Source organism: Psammomys obesus, unplaced genomic scaffold (genome assembly GCF_907164565.1).
Source record: "Psammomys obesus unplaced genomic scaffold, mPsaObe1.curated_primary_1811, whole genome shotgun sequence".
Lineage (NCBI taxonomy): Eukaryota > Metazoa > Chordata > Mammalia > Rodentia > Muridae > Psammomys > Psammomys obesus.
Window position 1 is genome coordinate 12,270,205 of NW_026595981.1, and position 16,093 is coordinate 12,286,297.

Below are 16,093 nucleotides of genomic sequence, written 5' to 3' on the forward strand. Positions count from 1 at the left end.
CCTTAGAAATAACCTTGTTCAGGCTCTTGAGTTTCCAGATGAGAAAACCAAGCGAGGCTCAGTGACCTCCCCGCATTAGAACAAATCCTTTATGCACCTGGAAAATGACTCAGCCCTTAAGAGCACTGGATGCTCTTCTAGAAGACCTGGGTCCAGTTCTTAGTACCCACATGGCAGCTTGCAGCTGTCTACAACTCCAGTCCCACGGCATCTGATGCCCTCTTCTGGCCTCCACAGGCACTGCGTGCACTCGGTGCACAGACATAACATGCAGGCAAAACACCCAAACACATAAAAATCAAGATTAAAAATAAAAAGAGTGAATTCTTTCCTCCTCACCAGCCCCCTGGTAGCCACTTATTTTGTTACTTATAACCTTTGTATCTCTGTGGTACATTTGTAAGCAGTGTGCATTCACCGAATTGTAGATCCCTTGATGGCACACAGCAGGTTCACGCTTATTGTTCCTGGGCAACTTGAGGGTTTACATAAGCCGCAGAGCTGGGTTTTTGACAGCACAAAAACTTGAACGTAATTACTGGTTCTTTATTCACCCTAGAAGCCAGAATGCCACCATCGTTTCCCTTTGCTTAGTTTCTTTTATACCCTGTACATACTCAGCTTGTAGTCAATCCCTTGTTACTCCCTCTTATTCTCTCAGGCATTCTCAGTAGTCCCCTTTTCCTATATAGTCCCCCTTCTATTTTCATAACATAAACATTTTTAAACTCTATATTCTGCATATGAGATAAAATACACAGTTTTTATCTTTCTGAGTCAAACTTAGTTTGCTTAATATGATCTTCAAGTCTGTTTTTCTTTTTTTCTTTTTTCTTTAAAGATTTTATTTATTTTCAATGCTCTATGTGCATGTACATCTGCAGGCCAGAAGAGAGCAGTAGAGGGTACAGATGGTTATGAGCCACCATGTGGTTGCTGGGAATTGAACTCAGGACCTCTGGAAGAGCAGACAGAGCTCTTAACCACTGAGCCATCTCTCTGGCAAGTCTGTTTTTCTACAAAAAAAAAAAAAAAAACAATTTTATTCTTTATATCTGAATAAAGCTTCATTATGTATAGACAATACACTTTATTCATTCATCTCTTAATAGCTGTCTAGACTGATTTCATATTTTGACAATTTTATCAATTTGCGTAGTATTGTAAAAAGTTGGTAACAGCCAACTTTGCAGATTTAACTTAATATTCCAGGAATCTTTGGTTCATTTGTCCTTTTTTTTCTCTTTGAAAGCAGATTTAGGATTTTATTAAAGTTATTTTAATACAGACTTAAGCATGAGAGACTCAGAAATAAGACAAACTTAAGAATTACGGATTTAGGCTTGTCAGCGAGAGTCTTTTGTTTAAAACTTCCTTAGTTTTTACATTGATGTCAGAAGATAGTTTGTGGAAGTCAGTTCTCTAATTCCGCTATGTGGATCTTGGGATACTAACTCAGGTTAATAGGCTTGCCAGCAAGTATCTTTACCTTCTGAGCCATTTTTCATATGTTCCCCCTATCTCCTTTAATGACAGAGTTTCACTAGTTAGCCCCCCAAGTTGACTTTCAACTCATGATCTTCCTGCATCAGCCTTCTGAGTACTAGAGTTTCACACTTTTGCCACTGTGCCCAACCAGCAGCCCTTGATTTCTATGTAATCTATAAAGAACTTTCCATTACATAGGAAAATAATGTTGAACCAGCAGGCAGGGGAGTGAACTGTTGGTTCTGCTATAGATGCTTTTAAAAGTTGTATAATGTGCCCTCGTGGCATATGCATCTGTGTATTTTTAATCCAGAGTTAAAGCTAGATCTGGTGCCCAGTGAGTGACCCTGTCTCAAAAAAGGTGGATAGCTCCTGAGAACAACAGCTGAAGTTGACCTCTGGCTTCTTCATGCACATGCAACTATATATACACATAGCAGGAACACACATTCACATGCAAAGCTGGAGATGGTGATATGAAAGTAATAGCAATTAAAAGGCAGTTTGTAGCTTTGTAGAATTTGCCTGTCATGGGTGAGTCCCTGGGTTCAGTTCCTAGTGCTGAAACCCAGCTGTAAGCTTTTAGATGAAATTACCTTCTCAGGATTCAGGATATGTATATTAAAAGGCCCCAGCATTTAGAGACATCCATCTTTTCTTGCAGTCTCTACTCATGATCACTTCCTGTGGGTGTGGTAGGAGTGTTCTGTTAGATGAAGAATGGTAGGACAGATAGAGCAGAAAAGCAGGGCCAGTTGCACACAAACACCTGAAGTATATGAAAATCCCCTTCTTGCAGCCTTTCTCTGTTCCTCCCTCCATTTAGGGCTATCTACCCCTTCCTATTGTAGCAGAAGCACAATGGGATGCCTGCTGGTTCTCTCCCTGTTTTGCCACTGACTCTCTATCGCCTTGTCCAACCTCATGTAAATTATTGTTATTAGTTTATGCTTTCTTGATGTTTGTCTGTTTAAAGGAATGTCACAGGAAGAGGAATCCCAGCCCCAACGTTTCTTTACTAGTTGGGTTTCAGAGGTTCTTCTTGCCTCTGACACTGTTCTGGTGGACCTTCCTGATGCCTACCAGCCACTTGGATGTTAGGAGTGGGATAATCATGAGCATTTGCAGTCAGTCGGCTGCTTTTTCTGTAGGACTATTTAACTATGGAAAGGAAAATGAATACCGGTCTATTTGCCTACAGGCTTGAGAAGCTTCTTACAGAGAACCGGGTAAGGCTAACATCAGACACTTGATACCTAGAAAACAAAAGATTGTCTAGCTGTCTTTTCAGGACTTGCCCACTTTCTGCTCACCTCTCTTTAGACAGTGGTGATAGCTAAGAGGCACCATTTGTTGGCTGTTGGGGAATCCCTAGTTAGTGATCTTTCTTTCAACCGCCTGGAGTTGAGGACCTAATGCAGGGTTTTACTCAAGTGCTCTACCGCTGAGCTAAATCCCTGACCCCAATCACTGTGGACATAGAATCTCAAGTGAACAAACAGTTCTTAGCTTCAGCGCCCCCTGCTGTCTGTTTATAAGAAGAGAGTCAGTTTGCCTTGAAAAGACAAAATAGGATTTGTTTCCAGAAACAACTGTTATATCCAAAAGGCTAGTAAATAGGGTGGTTGTATTCTGAGTGTTGGGATGTAGCTCTCCCCACTGAGCTTGCACATGTACATGGCACGCGTGTGGAGACCCAAAGACAACTCCTAGTTGTTTCTCTCCTGCTACCTTGTGGGGTCCAGAGACCTGATTTAGTCTGTAAAGCTTCCAGCCAAGCGCTTCTGCCTGCTGAGGTATCTTAAAGCCCAACCCAAATGATGATGATCTATTTATTTTTTGAGACAGGGTCTTACTGTGTAGCTATGGCTGTCCTGGAACTCAGTGTAAACCAGGCTAGCCTCAAACTCGGAGATCTGCCTGTCTCTGCCTCTCAAGTGCTGGGATTAAAGTAAAAATACATTTGATTTATCATTTCAGTTGAAGAAAAGTTGCAAATAATGGAAACCTTTGGAAAGAATGCTGAGATTTTTTCCGAGCCTCAGTTCCAAGCTACTCAATGGTATGACTGTAATTTTTCTTATTTAGTTTCAGGCTCAGAAGCAATGTTCATTGGTTAAAGTGATTAGATTTATGTATTGCTTGCCTTCCAGTGCATTACCCTCTATCATACAAATTAGCTCTAAGTAACGTAAAAGTATTAGGACTTGTTCAGCAAAATTTAATGGGTAATGAAAGGAATCATTATTTGCATTCAGATCCTGGCTCTTGACATTCCATCCATATGACTTTGGTTGTAGATCTCTGCTTCTCTGTTGTCACATCTTCAAAAAAGGAATGATAAAGCCAGGCCTGGTAGCATAGGCCTTTAATGCCAGAACTATAAGTTCAAGGCCAGCATGTCTACATAGCAAGATCCAGAACAGGCAAGGATATATGGTGAGAGCTTGTCTCAAAAAAATGAATAAAATTGGGATAATATTGACATAGGAATTAAAGTAATAAGTTAGGTGTTGGTAGTGCTGTACACCTTTAATCCCAGCATTTGGGAGGCAGAGGCAGGTGGATCTCTGTGAATTTGAGACCAGCCTGGTCTACAGAACTAGTTCCAGGACAGCCAGGCTACACAGAGAAACCCTGTCTCAAAAAACTATACACACACACACACACACACACACACACACACACACACACACATATATGTACATACATATGTATATACGTATATACATATATATGTATATATACATATATATATAAACTTCTGAATGTTCTCAAGAAATGAACTCTTAAGTCATCACAAAACATGTGCATGAATATATATAGTAAATTGATTTGTAATACTCCCCAAATGGAAACCCAGATGCCTCACTGTGAATGATAAGACTGTAGTACATCTACACATTGAATACTATGCAGCAGCAAAACGTGCTGGACATGGTACAGGCTCACATTTGTAACTCCAGCACTAGCACTCAGCGGGCAGAGGCAGGAGGGTCTCTGAGTTCAAGGTCAGCCTGGTCTACAGAGAGAAATGAGTGTGTGTAAAGACTTAGGAAAGATTTATTGTGGGATCTGCTTACAGTTATTATCCCTTGAGAACTGAACTTGATGCTTAGGCATTGGTTGAAGTAGAAATGGGTCATTTGTCTTTAGTGTCTCTTCTGGCATTTCTTGGTGCAAACCTCTCTGGGTGCTCTATACTAGGAAACTGTCTTAACAGTTGCTAAAGCCCTTTGCTCCAGTGTCTGCCTCCCAGTAAAGTTCTTGTGCTCTGTTGGCATTCTAAGGAGCTTGTTCTCTGACATATAGACCACCTGGCCTATTTCAGAGCTGGGATTACCCTTTGAGAGTATTTGTCTAATCTGTGAAGAGGAATTGAGACCAGACAGGCCAAAGAACTTGTGCTAGATAGCATTGGAACCAGAATTAGAACCCATACTTTCTACTTCTGAATTTCGTGATTTTTTTTTTCCATTTTCTCTCATACCTAGGCTGGTGAACTGGTACCATGTTAATGTATGTGACTGACAAGGAACTCAATTTCTTACTTTTTTTTCTCACAGTGCTGAAGATGAGCAAGAAGAGACACTAGAGGACCCACCAAAGGAACCAAAAGAGAAAGACATGTATGGCCACCAAAGAGTAGCTAAGGATACTTTTATAGTCTAGTTTTTTTTTTTTATTAATTACACTTTATTCACTTTGTATCCTCCCATAACCCCCTCCCTCCTCCCCTCCCGATCCCACCCTCTCACCCCCGTCTTCACGCATGCCCCTCCCCAAGTCCACTGATAGGGGAGGTCCTCTTCTCCTTCCTTCTGATCTTAGTCTATCAGCTCTCATCAGGAGTGGCTGCATTGTCTTCTTCTGTGGCCTGGTAAGGCTGCTCCCCACCTCAGGAGGAGGTGATAAAGAGCAGGCCAATCAGATTATGTCAGAGGCAGTCCCTTTTCCCATTACTATGTAACCCACTTGGACACTAAACTGCCATGGGCTACATCTGTGCAGGGGTTCTAGGTTATCCATGCACGGTACTTGGTTGGAGTATGAGTCTCTGCGTATAGCCTAGGCTTTATGGAAATACTTCCTTGTTTGTAGGACTCTGTATTCCTTCCATTTATTGCATCTACTACATTTACTACATACCTTTACTACATTTTATTTTATTTGTACTAGTGTTTTGTATGCAAATATGTATATCACTTGTCTATAGTACCCAAGGATGACTTTGGATTCCCCTGGAACTGGAGTTAAAAGTGGTTATGAGCTATCATGTAGGTTCCGGGAATTGAACCTGCTGAGCCATCTCTCTAGCCCTACTTTTAAAGATATTTTTTCCTGTTTTTGCTTGTTTGTTTGTTTGTTTTCTATTTTGTGGGGGTTTTTTGGTTTGTTTGTTCAAGACAGGGTTTCTCTCTGTCACTCTGGCTGTGCTGGAACTCACTCTGTAGACCAGGCTGACCTCAAACTCAGAGATCCACCTGCCTCTGCCTTCCTAGTGCTGGGATCAAAGGTATGTGCCACTACTACCCAGCTTAAAAATACTTAATATTTTCTTTAAGATAGTCTCTAATTTATTGGCAAGTACTGATTTTTATCAAGAACATCCTCTAAAAGCAGAGCAGGACATGGTGGTACATATCTGCAATCCCAACCTTAAGGAGCCTAAAGCAGCAAGATCATAAGCTGAAGGCCAGCTGTGGTTGTGATAAGTTTCACAATAAAAGAAGTTCTTATCAGAAATGCATTATTCTGTTTTTCTAAATATATCAGCAAATATCAGAATTATTTTGTTTTCCCCCCTTTTTTTTCTTTTAAGATTGAGTTCTGCAGCCGGACAGAGTGGTACAGGCCTATAATTTCAGTACTCTGGGCAGCACAGGCAGATTGCTGTGAGTTCAAGGCCAGCCTGGTCGACAAAGCAAGTCCAGGACAGTCAAGGCTACACAGAGAAACCCTGTCTCAAAAATCAAACACAAACAACAACAAAAGATTGAGTCTTGCAATCTAGTTGAGATTGGTTTTGAACTGTGTAGCATAGGATGCTCTTGAAGTCATGGCAGTCCTCCTCCCTTAGCTTCAGAACTGCTGGAAAACACAGTTGCACCACCATGATCAGTGTGCTATTGTTCTTTGTTTCTTAGATCACTGACAGACATTCAAGACTTGTCCAGTATCACCTGTGAACAAGACGGCTATTTTAAAGCAACCTCATTCAAAACACCCAAATTAAAACACGAACCTACTAGTGTCAGCACTCCGCTCAGTCCAGGTAATCACACCCAGGGAGAAATTCACAGGCCCTTCTCATGTGCCCTGGCTGGGAATAAGTCCTATGTCTATTTTCTCCCAGAGTAAAGATGTTTTTTAAGCGTCAGGACAAAACAGTTCTTTCCTGGGCCACCAGGTAGAGATATGGTGTAACGGTGTGACCCTCCCTGCTGGAGGCAGCCTGCTGCACATGGAGGCAAACTGAAACAGTCAATTAAGTTCTCATAGTTAAATAGACATATCTCCCGAGGGTTTTTTTGTTGTTTGTTTGCTTTCTTTTAATATTGGGGATTGAATATTGGACTTTGTGAAACCAGGCAAGTTCTCTACCACTGAAATATCTCCCTAGCACTGTACTTTCTCACAATTTTCTATAAAATGCCACAGGCATGGTAGAGAGAAATTTAGGATTCTTTTCTCTCACCTCTCTCTCTAGTTTAGTAAAACGATAAACAAGTTTTCTTTACCAGTTCACTAAGGCAATAGGTCGTGACCCTGAATTTCCACTGAAAGAGGGTGTTCGTGACAGTGCTGTGGTTAGTGGTGCAGCTAGAAGGTACTGCAGTGCTAGAAACGTTACGGTTTGCAGTCTGCTGTCTACACAAGCACCTTTGGATTAATTGCAGAGGCACTGGATACTGTAAACATTACCTTCTGCCTAGTCCTCCAGTAGCCAGCATCAAATATTTTCTCTTCAGGGCTCTTATTTTTGGTAAATTTGTGGCTTAATTTCCCTTAATTTTATTTTGATACGAAGTTTATATATACATTTTTTTAATGACTCAAGAACCTAGAATATAGAGTTTAGACCTGAGAAGCTGTCTCAGATTCCTGATTGTTTCAGTTATTAGCAATTTGGAAAATTCCTGGCATAGCTATAGTTTTGTGGTTGTTTTGTTTATGATGTAAAGAATTCAGAGACTTAGTGACCTCTTTTCTCCTAGAGTCAATTTCTTCAGCTGCTAGTCACTATGAAGATTGCCTTGAAAATACCACATTTCAAGTTAAAAGAGGATCTACATTTTGTTGGGATGGTCAAGAAGCTATGAGAACTTTGTCTGCCAAATTTATAACTGTCCGAGAGAGAGCTAAGAGCCTGGAATCTCTCCTTGCTTCTTCTAAAACCCTACCTGCAAAATTGGCTGATCCTGTAAGTTTTCCAGTTCTGTTTTAGATGTCTTGAGGTCAGTCATAGGTCTTGTTGAAGCATGGTGCTTCCTTGAGTGCTGGTTGATCTCCCCAAACTGGCAGGAAAACTCAATTTATATTACTGTCCTCATCCACAGGCTCTTCTTTCTTTCTCCTTCATATTGCACTTGTTCAGGCTTTTGAAGAAAACGATGAATTCCTGCATAATACTGCTCATTAAAAACCTTTTGGCTGGCCAGGTGGTGGCAGCACACACCTTTAATCCCGGTACTTGGAGGCAGAGAAGGTGGATCTCTATGAGGTCGAGGCCAGCCTGGTCTACAGAGTAAATTGAAGGACAGCCAGTGTTGTTAAACAGAAAAACCTTGTTTCTACAAACAACCCCCCCCCCCCCCACACACACACACACAAAGAAAGAAAATGGAAAAAACTCTTGGCTGACCCTCTCTATTAGTTTGATTTCTGTTGCTAAGATAAAATGCTGACCAAAAAAGGGAAGGTCAGCTTATAGGTTGTATAGTTCCTCATCCAGGAAACCCAAGGGAGGAACTCAAGGCTATATCCCAGGGATAAGCTCTGAAGCAGAAACTGTGGAGGAACATTGTTGTAGTGACTGCTACTGCTGTAATAAGCACCACGATGAAGGAAACGTATAAAAGGAAGCATTTAAGTTGGGGCCTGCTTACAGTCTCGGGTTAGTGTCTGATCATTATGGCAGGAGCATAGCAGACAGGCATGGTGCTGAAGTGGTAGCTGAGAGCTCACATCCACAAGTTGCAGGCAGAGAGAGCACAAACTGGGCCTGGCTTGGGCTTTTGGAACCTTAAAGTCCGCCCTCAGTGACATTCTTCAGTAAGGCCACATCTTTTTTTTTTTTTTCCTTTTTTATTAATTACCATTTATTCACTTTGTATCCCAGCTGTAACCCCCTCCCTTGTCCCCTCCCAACCCTACCCTCTCTTCTTCTTCTCCTCCCATGCCCCTCTCCTAGTCTACTGATAGGGGAGTTCCTCCTCCCCTTCCATCTGACCCTAAGGGCCACATCTTTTAATCCTTCCTGAAAATAAGTCCGGCAGCTAGAAATGAGATATTCAAATATATGAACCCACAGTAACCATTCTCATGTAGATCACCACACTTGTTTACTGGCTTTCACTTCTGGCTTGTTCAACTACTCTTCTTACACGTCTAAGCCACCTGCCTAGGGATGGCACAGCCCACAGTGGTCTGCGACTTCCTATACCAGTTAGCAATTAAGAAAATGCTCACATCCCTAGAGGCAAATCTGATGGCAGTTCTTCAAGTGAGGCTCCCTTTTGCTAGGTCTGTCAAGTTGACAACTAAAGCTAACCATGACACCATCCATGAACAAACTGGTTGTTTTCTTTAGTACTTAATGGAAAATTGATTGTAAATGGTTTTTGAACTGTGTCTCATAAAAGTTCCTGTTACCTGGGTAGATTCTAAGTGCCATGAGCCTTATCCAAACCTGAATAAGAAAGATGGGGCCTTTCTTAAAGTTAGCAGTAGCTTAGTGAGGAAGACAGGCCCAGTGTGATTGCCAAGTGCTCAGCAGAAAGAGAGTTGAGAGGGCTTCTCAAAAGAGGTGACTTGCTGAATTTCTGACATACTGTCCAAAAGAAATGGAAATGACTGCCTTAGATGTGTTTTTTACGCAGTGGACACAGTGGTTACCACGCTTTTATGTCTTATTTTTATAGAAAAAATGTGTGTACACTGGGACTGGTTCTTTTAACATTTCTGCAGCATCTGTGACAGCAACCCATGCTACCCAAAGGATGAGCCTACCTGGAGGTACCCTGTGTTTAATATCAAAGCAATTCATAAGAGTAAGGTAGTTTAAGGAGGCTTAGGTTGATGTTCATCAGTAGTTGATGTGACATTTGGTTTAAACAAAAACATTATTTTTCTTTGATTATGAAAGTAAAAAATTCATTTAGAAAACTTGGTGAATAAAGAAAAGTTTAAGAAACAAAATGACCAGATAATCATACCACAGCTTGCTGTGTTGTACATTTTGTGCATTATCTTGTTTCATAGTTTTATAAATATATAACAAATACTTTAGTATTTGTGACTGTGTCATACATCAGTTCTAGACTATGTTTCTCCGTAATATGCTCAGCATCCTTACCTGGTAGTTACATATCTATGGATTCAGCCAGTGGCAGATGAAAAGTATTTTAAAAAAATTACGTCTACTTTATTGAACATGTATAGCTGCTTTGCCTTATCTTTCTTCCCTGACTAAACAGTGTAACATGTAAGTTATTTACATAGCATTTATATTATATTATATATTATAAGCCATCAAATACTGTGCTACTTTGTATAAGAAACTTAAGTACCCATGGATTTTGGTACTGCCAGGCTGAGGGATTTGGAATACTTCCTTATAAACACCAAAGGCTAATCGTATTTTGATCATTTCCTATTGTAATTAAGAATTGATATATGATAAATATATAAAAAATATATTTAAGAATGGTAATAAATATATACTAGTAATAGTCTATAGTAGCTATTATAGTAGTACATTCTATATATGTTGTTTAATTCTCTTATTTGAAAATTTATATTGTTTTCCAAGTTTTGCCCTTTGTACCTAAGTCTTATTTGGACCTCTTATCCTTTCTTTAGGGTAGATAGTTTTCAAATCACACAAAAATGCTAGAAACTTTGAGAGCACATTGCTTTTATTGTTGCAGTAATTTCAGTGTTTAAGACCTTGGCTATAGCTTTTGGAGTTTCTCTCCAGGGAAGAGCAATTCTGTATGCTACATTGAAGGGTTTGTTATATATAATTGAGCACTTGGGAGAAGACCCAAGTTGCTTTTATATCTCCTGGCCTGATAATCATCCTGCTTTGTGTTTTTATTCATTCTGGCTGGTCCGCAGCCTGTGTTTCTCCAACAGTCTGCTCCAGAGCATCCCCATGCTCTGAGTAAGAATTTGTACCCTATCTGATTCAAGTATCCTTAGGAAGAGAGAAGGAAAGATTGGGTAAGTGGGATGAAAGTGGAGAGTAAAGGCCATCTGTATATCAAGGAAGCATTTATATATTAAAGAAGCCTCCACTAAATACGTTAGATGCTCTCATATTCCTAAGATATTTCATCACTGAGGAAGCCTGAAGTCCATGGAAAGCTGCCATTCAGGTCTAAGAGGGTGTTAAGTCATTTTCCCCTTCATCTTTTCTAAGAACTAGTGGAAGCCACCTCTCAGCATCATTTTGATGAGCTTCCACCACCAGCTCAGGAACTACTTGATGAAATTGGTAAGAGGTGTTCAATAAAAAATATATTCCTTGACCCCTGTTGATTATGGTCACTGACTATAATATGGTTTCTGTTTCTTAGGTATCAGAACTAGTACAAAAAACCCTATGAAGGTGTGGTTGAATGTACAAAGTCAGGAAGGGACAGTTTTCAAATCAAGTAGGCTACAGTGTAGCCAGGATAATTGACTCATATATTTTGTCATTTATTACTAAAGGGTTTATGGGAAAGAGTCTGAGGTAAAGTAAAAACATTCATATGTTTTATGGTGATGAACTAATTTTATTTTTCTGAGGTTTTTGTTTTATTTTGTTTTTATTTTTTTGGGATAAGTTCTTGCTGTGTAGCTCAGGCCAGTCTAGAGTTTACTTCATAGACAAGCTGGCCTTAAATTCTCAGCCTTTCTGCCTCAGTCTCCAAGTGTCCCACCATGTTTAGATTACAAACTCCTTTGATTAAAACAATTGTTAGTCTCCCTTTCAGTCCAAACCAGATAACCCTTGGAAGCCCGTAGTCCTTATCTTTAGAGGGTCCATCTCCTCCTTGGATCTATGATGGTCCAGATCTTGGTATCGGGCTTACAGAGAATTTGTCAAGGGGCACCAGCTGTTTTTCAGGATCTCTGAAGTCCTGTGAATCATAAGGAATAAAGACTTAATGCTCTGACTCAAAGCACAGCCATCCGGGCTCCTTAGCATAACCTTTAATGCCTGTCCTTTGACCTAATGAACTTGGATTATTGTAGTATTATCACTTTTTTGTTTGTTTTTGAAAGGACCTCTAGGGAGTAGTCAGGATCTATCTCCTGATTTTCTGATTTCTTAATGTGGAGGTTTCATATCCAGAGGTCTAGGCTCCTAACGGGAGCCCTAAAGGAAAAGGTCTTTTATAATTCAGGGTACAGGGGATCATTTAAGAGCAACAAGGGACTGATGAGGGTAAAATCTGATTTACATGTCTTACAGGTCTTCTTGCTGCTCAAAAACTGCTATCAGGTAGCAGTTTGCTAAGCTTAGGAAGGGAGCAGACTAGAGCTGCATAGACATAACTCACCTTCTCCTCACAGTGAGTGTAGGGGTGCCTAGCTGTCTCTCTGTTTTGTTCTGAAGAGCATTTTGAAAGAAACCAGCACCTAACAAGTAGAGAGCAGTCAGTGAGTTTTAGCACAGTCTTTTCTTGGTCTAGTGAGCATTTTGAAAGAAAGTGGAAAGGAAGGATATTCATGGAAAAATCATGACATAGGCCAGTGGAGCTGGACTCTGGTGGAGCTCTGGTACTGAAAGTCGTATAAAATCAAGATTAGTGGGCTGGAGAGGCAGCTCAGCAGTTAAGGGCACTTACTGCTCATGCGGAGCACCTGGGTGTGGGTCTCTGCACCTACATGGTGGCTTACAACCATCTGTAACTGGGCTTGGTGGTGCGCGCCTTTAATCTCGGCACTTTGGAAGCAGAAGCAGGCAGGTCTTTGTGAGTTCGAGGCCAGCCTCATCTACAGAGTGAGTCCAGGACATCCAGGGCTACACAGAGAAACCCTATCTCAAAACAAATCAACTCATCTGTAAAACTCAGTTCCAGGGATCTGAAAGCCCTCTCATGACCTTCACGGATACAAGGCATGTATGTGCTACATACATTCATACATACTCATACAAATAAAATTTGAAATCTTTAAATTTGTTTTTAAAATCAAAGTTAGGAGCATAAACTTTAGAGCTAAGATTTCCTGGACTCAATCTCAGTTCTCCTGCTTACTCTTTTTGATTTATGAATGTTTCTTAACCATGCAAGCCTTCTCGTCACTTCTCCCATTCAGTAGCTGCATTCCCAGGCTCCTCCTCAGCTTTGGTCTCAGTATTGTTCCTCATCTGAAAAACAGAAATAAAAATAATATAACCAATATCATAGGACTGTTTTTAAGATTATGAACATTAATCTTGAATTAATGTCCTAAATATTTAATACCTGCCATATAGGCCTCTGGGCTGCCTTTCTTTGTCATTTTCATCATCATCCTTCTTGAGTAGTTTTAGTTGTTACTGTTTGTAGAATGGGTCTGACTATCTAGTTCTGACTGGCCTGAAACTGTTGTGCTCATTTTTAAACTTTATTTTATTTGGGGTATTAAGCCTCTACCTCCCTTCCACCAACCCTTTAACCCTAGGTAAGAGAGAGGTTAGTGGGGAAGAGGGGGCCACACACCCCTTTACTTCTCCTGGCTGTTTAGGGTCAATGGGTTCTTTTGGGGCCATACCAATCTCTGCCAACAGCAAACACAGCAAGCAGCCTCCTCCAGGCAGCTGTAGAGAAACATTTTTTTTTTTTTTTCTCCTCCAAGCCACCACAGCTTCCATCTCTGATTTCTCCAAACTGCCATACCTTCTCTTTCTGGGCTTTCATATTTCTATCTCTCAGAGTCCTAGACCACGCCCCTCTTCTTGCTGACAAAGCTGTTACTAGCTGGCAGAGACCACACCCCTCAAGAGACAGTTATCAGCTGTGGGCAAACTAAAGCCTAAACTAAAATCCCACATTTGGGATTAAAACAAAAAAATATATTTACATAACATAGATGAGTTTTTAAAGAAACCAAAAGTTTGCATTGTATGGAAACCAAAGTTCCCATATATGAAACTCATAGAAATGTTGCCTAAGTGCTGGCTCCTTTTATTTCCTTCCTTTTTTCCTTCTTTCTTTCTTCTTAGCATCTTTACATTTGTTTGTTGTGTTTGTATACATAAATGCTCATTCCATAAGAGGACAACCTGAAGGAGTTGTTTCTCCCTCAACCCTATGGATCCTGGAAATCAAATTGAGGTCATCTTGTGTGGAGGCAAGTACCTTAATCCACAGAACCATCTTGCTAGCCCTTTGTTTGCTTGTTGGTTGGTCGGTTGTTACTACTTTTTGAGACAAAGTTTTGTTTAATACAGCCTAGGTGAACTCTATGTATGTAGCCGAGGCTGACCTCGACAAGTTTCTACCTTCACCTCCCAAATCCTGGAGTTAATAGATATGCACCACATATCTCCTAATGTTTTGTTTTGAGACTGAGTCTCACTCTGCAGTCCTGGCTAGCCTAGAACTTGCTATGTAGTTCAAACTGGTCTCAAACTTAGAGAAGTTTTCCTGCTTGTGCCTCCTTAGTCCTGAGATTGTAGGCATGTGCCACCATACCTATCTATCCTTTAAAGATTCTTTATCAAGTGTTATTTGAGGCTTTCTTTCTTGAAAAATTCACTTTGAACTCAGAATGTACTAAAGTAGTGGCTTTCAAACTTTTCAGGATCAGGGTCACCTAGCAATACGACTGAGTTAAATTGCAGGAGTTTCAGATTTAGTAGGTTTGGAGTTTACCAACAGTGCTGGTTCTGAGGCCTGCCCCTGAGAGCCACTGTCCTAGAACATGGTGAGACATGGAAAGGTGGGGTAAGTTGCCTTTTGCTTTTGTACTGTGACAGAGCATCTGAAGCAGCAGCAGGGCTCCTCCATGGTGTCACATGAGAACACAGCACATGATCTGAGTGTCACTGAAAGTGGTAAGCCGATACCCAGGTCTTTTTTCATGAGGTTTTTGTGTAATGCTGCCCTTAATAGCATAGTAGTATGTGTGGGAGAATGTGACTTAGGTTGGGTAAAATTCCATTTTAATTCTGATTCTACCAGTTACTTTTGTCTGACAAACTGTTTCATTTCTGAACTTCATCTATCCTTATCTGTGAAATGGGAACCATAGTTCCTATCTCATGATGCATAATAGCTCCGTGCAAAGAGCTTGGTACACTAAAATACTTAGCAAAATTTAGACCTCTTCTTTCATAGGTCTGCTGGCCAGATAAAGGAGACAGTATTTGTAAAATGCTTGGCATACATTAAAGAGTACATCCTTATCCCACACAAATTCCTTTCAAGAACTTGTACCCTAGGAGCATCTAAAAAGCAAGAAAGGGAAGCGTGTTCTGAAGTACAGTTGTGTGGCTTATTTTTAGAGTTGCTCGCCTCCGCTTTTGTGTGCCTTCTTTGCTTTGTTTTGCTTTGTCTAGTTCTCTGAGCTTGGCACTGTCTAGGCTTCCTATATAGCTTCACTGGCACCACAGATCGCCCAAGACCGTAAAAGAAGCTGCTATGAACGCTGGTGCCCTGCAGACTGCCACCTAGCCCTCTGCTCTCATGGGAAAGGGGCTGATGCATTGCATACTAGCAGAACTACTGATGGCCTTAGTTTTTACAGTTCATTTCAAAGCATGTTCTCAACTAGTTTTCATTTTAATAAAGTTAGCTCTCTCAGTTGCTTTAGGTAAAAAGCATTTGGAAGAACAAGAAACCAACAGTAGTAAAGAAGGCAGTTTTCTTTCCACCAAAGAAATTCAGGATCTGGAAGATACGGAGAGGTAATAGCATCTAGACTTCTGAAAGGATTTTAAAATTGCATTTGTTTTTATCATATGAACAAATAATAAGAAACAAAACAATAATTTCTTTATTCTTCTTATATTGTTTTGTATTAACATGTTGATTATATATAATAGGTCTCATTCATGTAGACTTTTATCTAATTCACCTTCTACTACCCTCTTCTGTCCCGCTCTCTTTCACTCTCACTAGTTCCCTGTTACGTGCATGTCATTTTTGGAGGGTGTGTGCCCTAACACGTGTCATTAGGTGAGGGATTATTTATAGGAATTCGAACACTTGACCAGGCCACACCACTGAGGAACATGTCTCTAGTTGCCCAGCAGTCATTAACTGTCTGTAGATTCTCCGGGCTAGATGGGGCTTGTGAGAGAATGAGAATCTGCCCGCCCGCCTGTGTCTTTCCAGCTCCTCATTACATTTTGGTCTTATTAGCACTCCCCTACTGCCTTCCTTTATCTGTCTTCCCCACC

At 40.6% G+C, this 16,093-nt stretch overlaps 1 protein-coding gene and 1 long non-coding RNA gene across 2 annotated transcripts in view; one reads left to right on the top strand and one right to left on the bottom strand.

The window, feature by feature from the left end:
* Positions 1-16,093, top strand: part of Tex14 (testis expressed 14, intercellular bridge forming factor) — a 100,402-nt gene that overhangs the window by 76,447 nt on the left and 7,862 nt on the right. Inside the window, exons 19-26 of the mRNA XM_055620540.1 lie at positions 3,469-3,550; positions 5,055-5,117; positions 6,636-6,763; positions 7,707-7,912; positions 9,633-9,726; positions 11,135-11,209; positions 14,669-14,746; positions 15,505-15,598. Of these exons, the coding sequence (XP_055476515.1) occupies positions 3,469-3,550; positions 5,055-5,117; positions 6,636-6,763; positions 7,707-7,912; positions 9,633-9,726; positions 11,135-11,209; positions 14,669-14,746; positions 15,505-15,598 (820 nt within the window). The remainder of the gene's footprint in view (positions 1-3,468; positions 3,551-5,054; positions 5,118-6,635; positions 6,764-7,706; positions 7,913-9,632; positions 9,727-11,134; positions 11,210-14,668; positions 14,747-15,504; positions 15,599-16,093) is intronic.
* Positions 11,395-16,093, bottom strand: part of LOC129686511 (uncharacterized) — a 6,858-nt gene continuing 2,159 nt past the window's right edge. Inside the window, exons 2-4 of the long non-coding RNA XR_008721623.1 lie at positions 12,963-13,075; positions 12,264-12,342; positions 11,395-11,840 (exon numbers count right to left, since the gene is read on the bottom strand). This is a non-coding gene — a long non-coding RNA (uncharacterized LOC129686511). The remainder of the gene's footprint in view (positions 11,841-12,263; positions 12,343-12,962; positions 13,076-16,093) is intronic.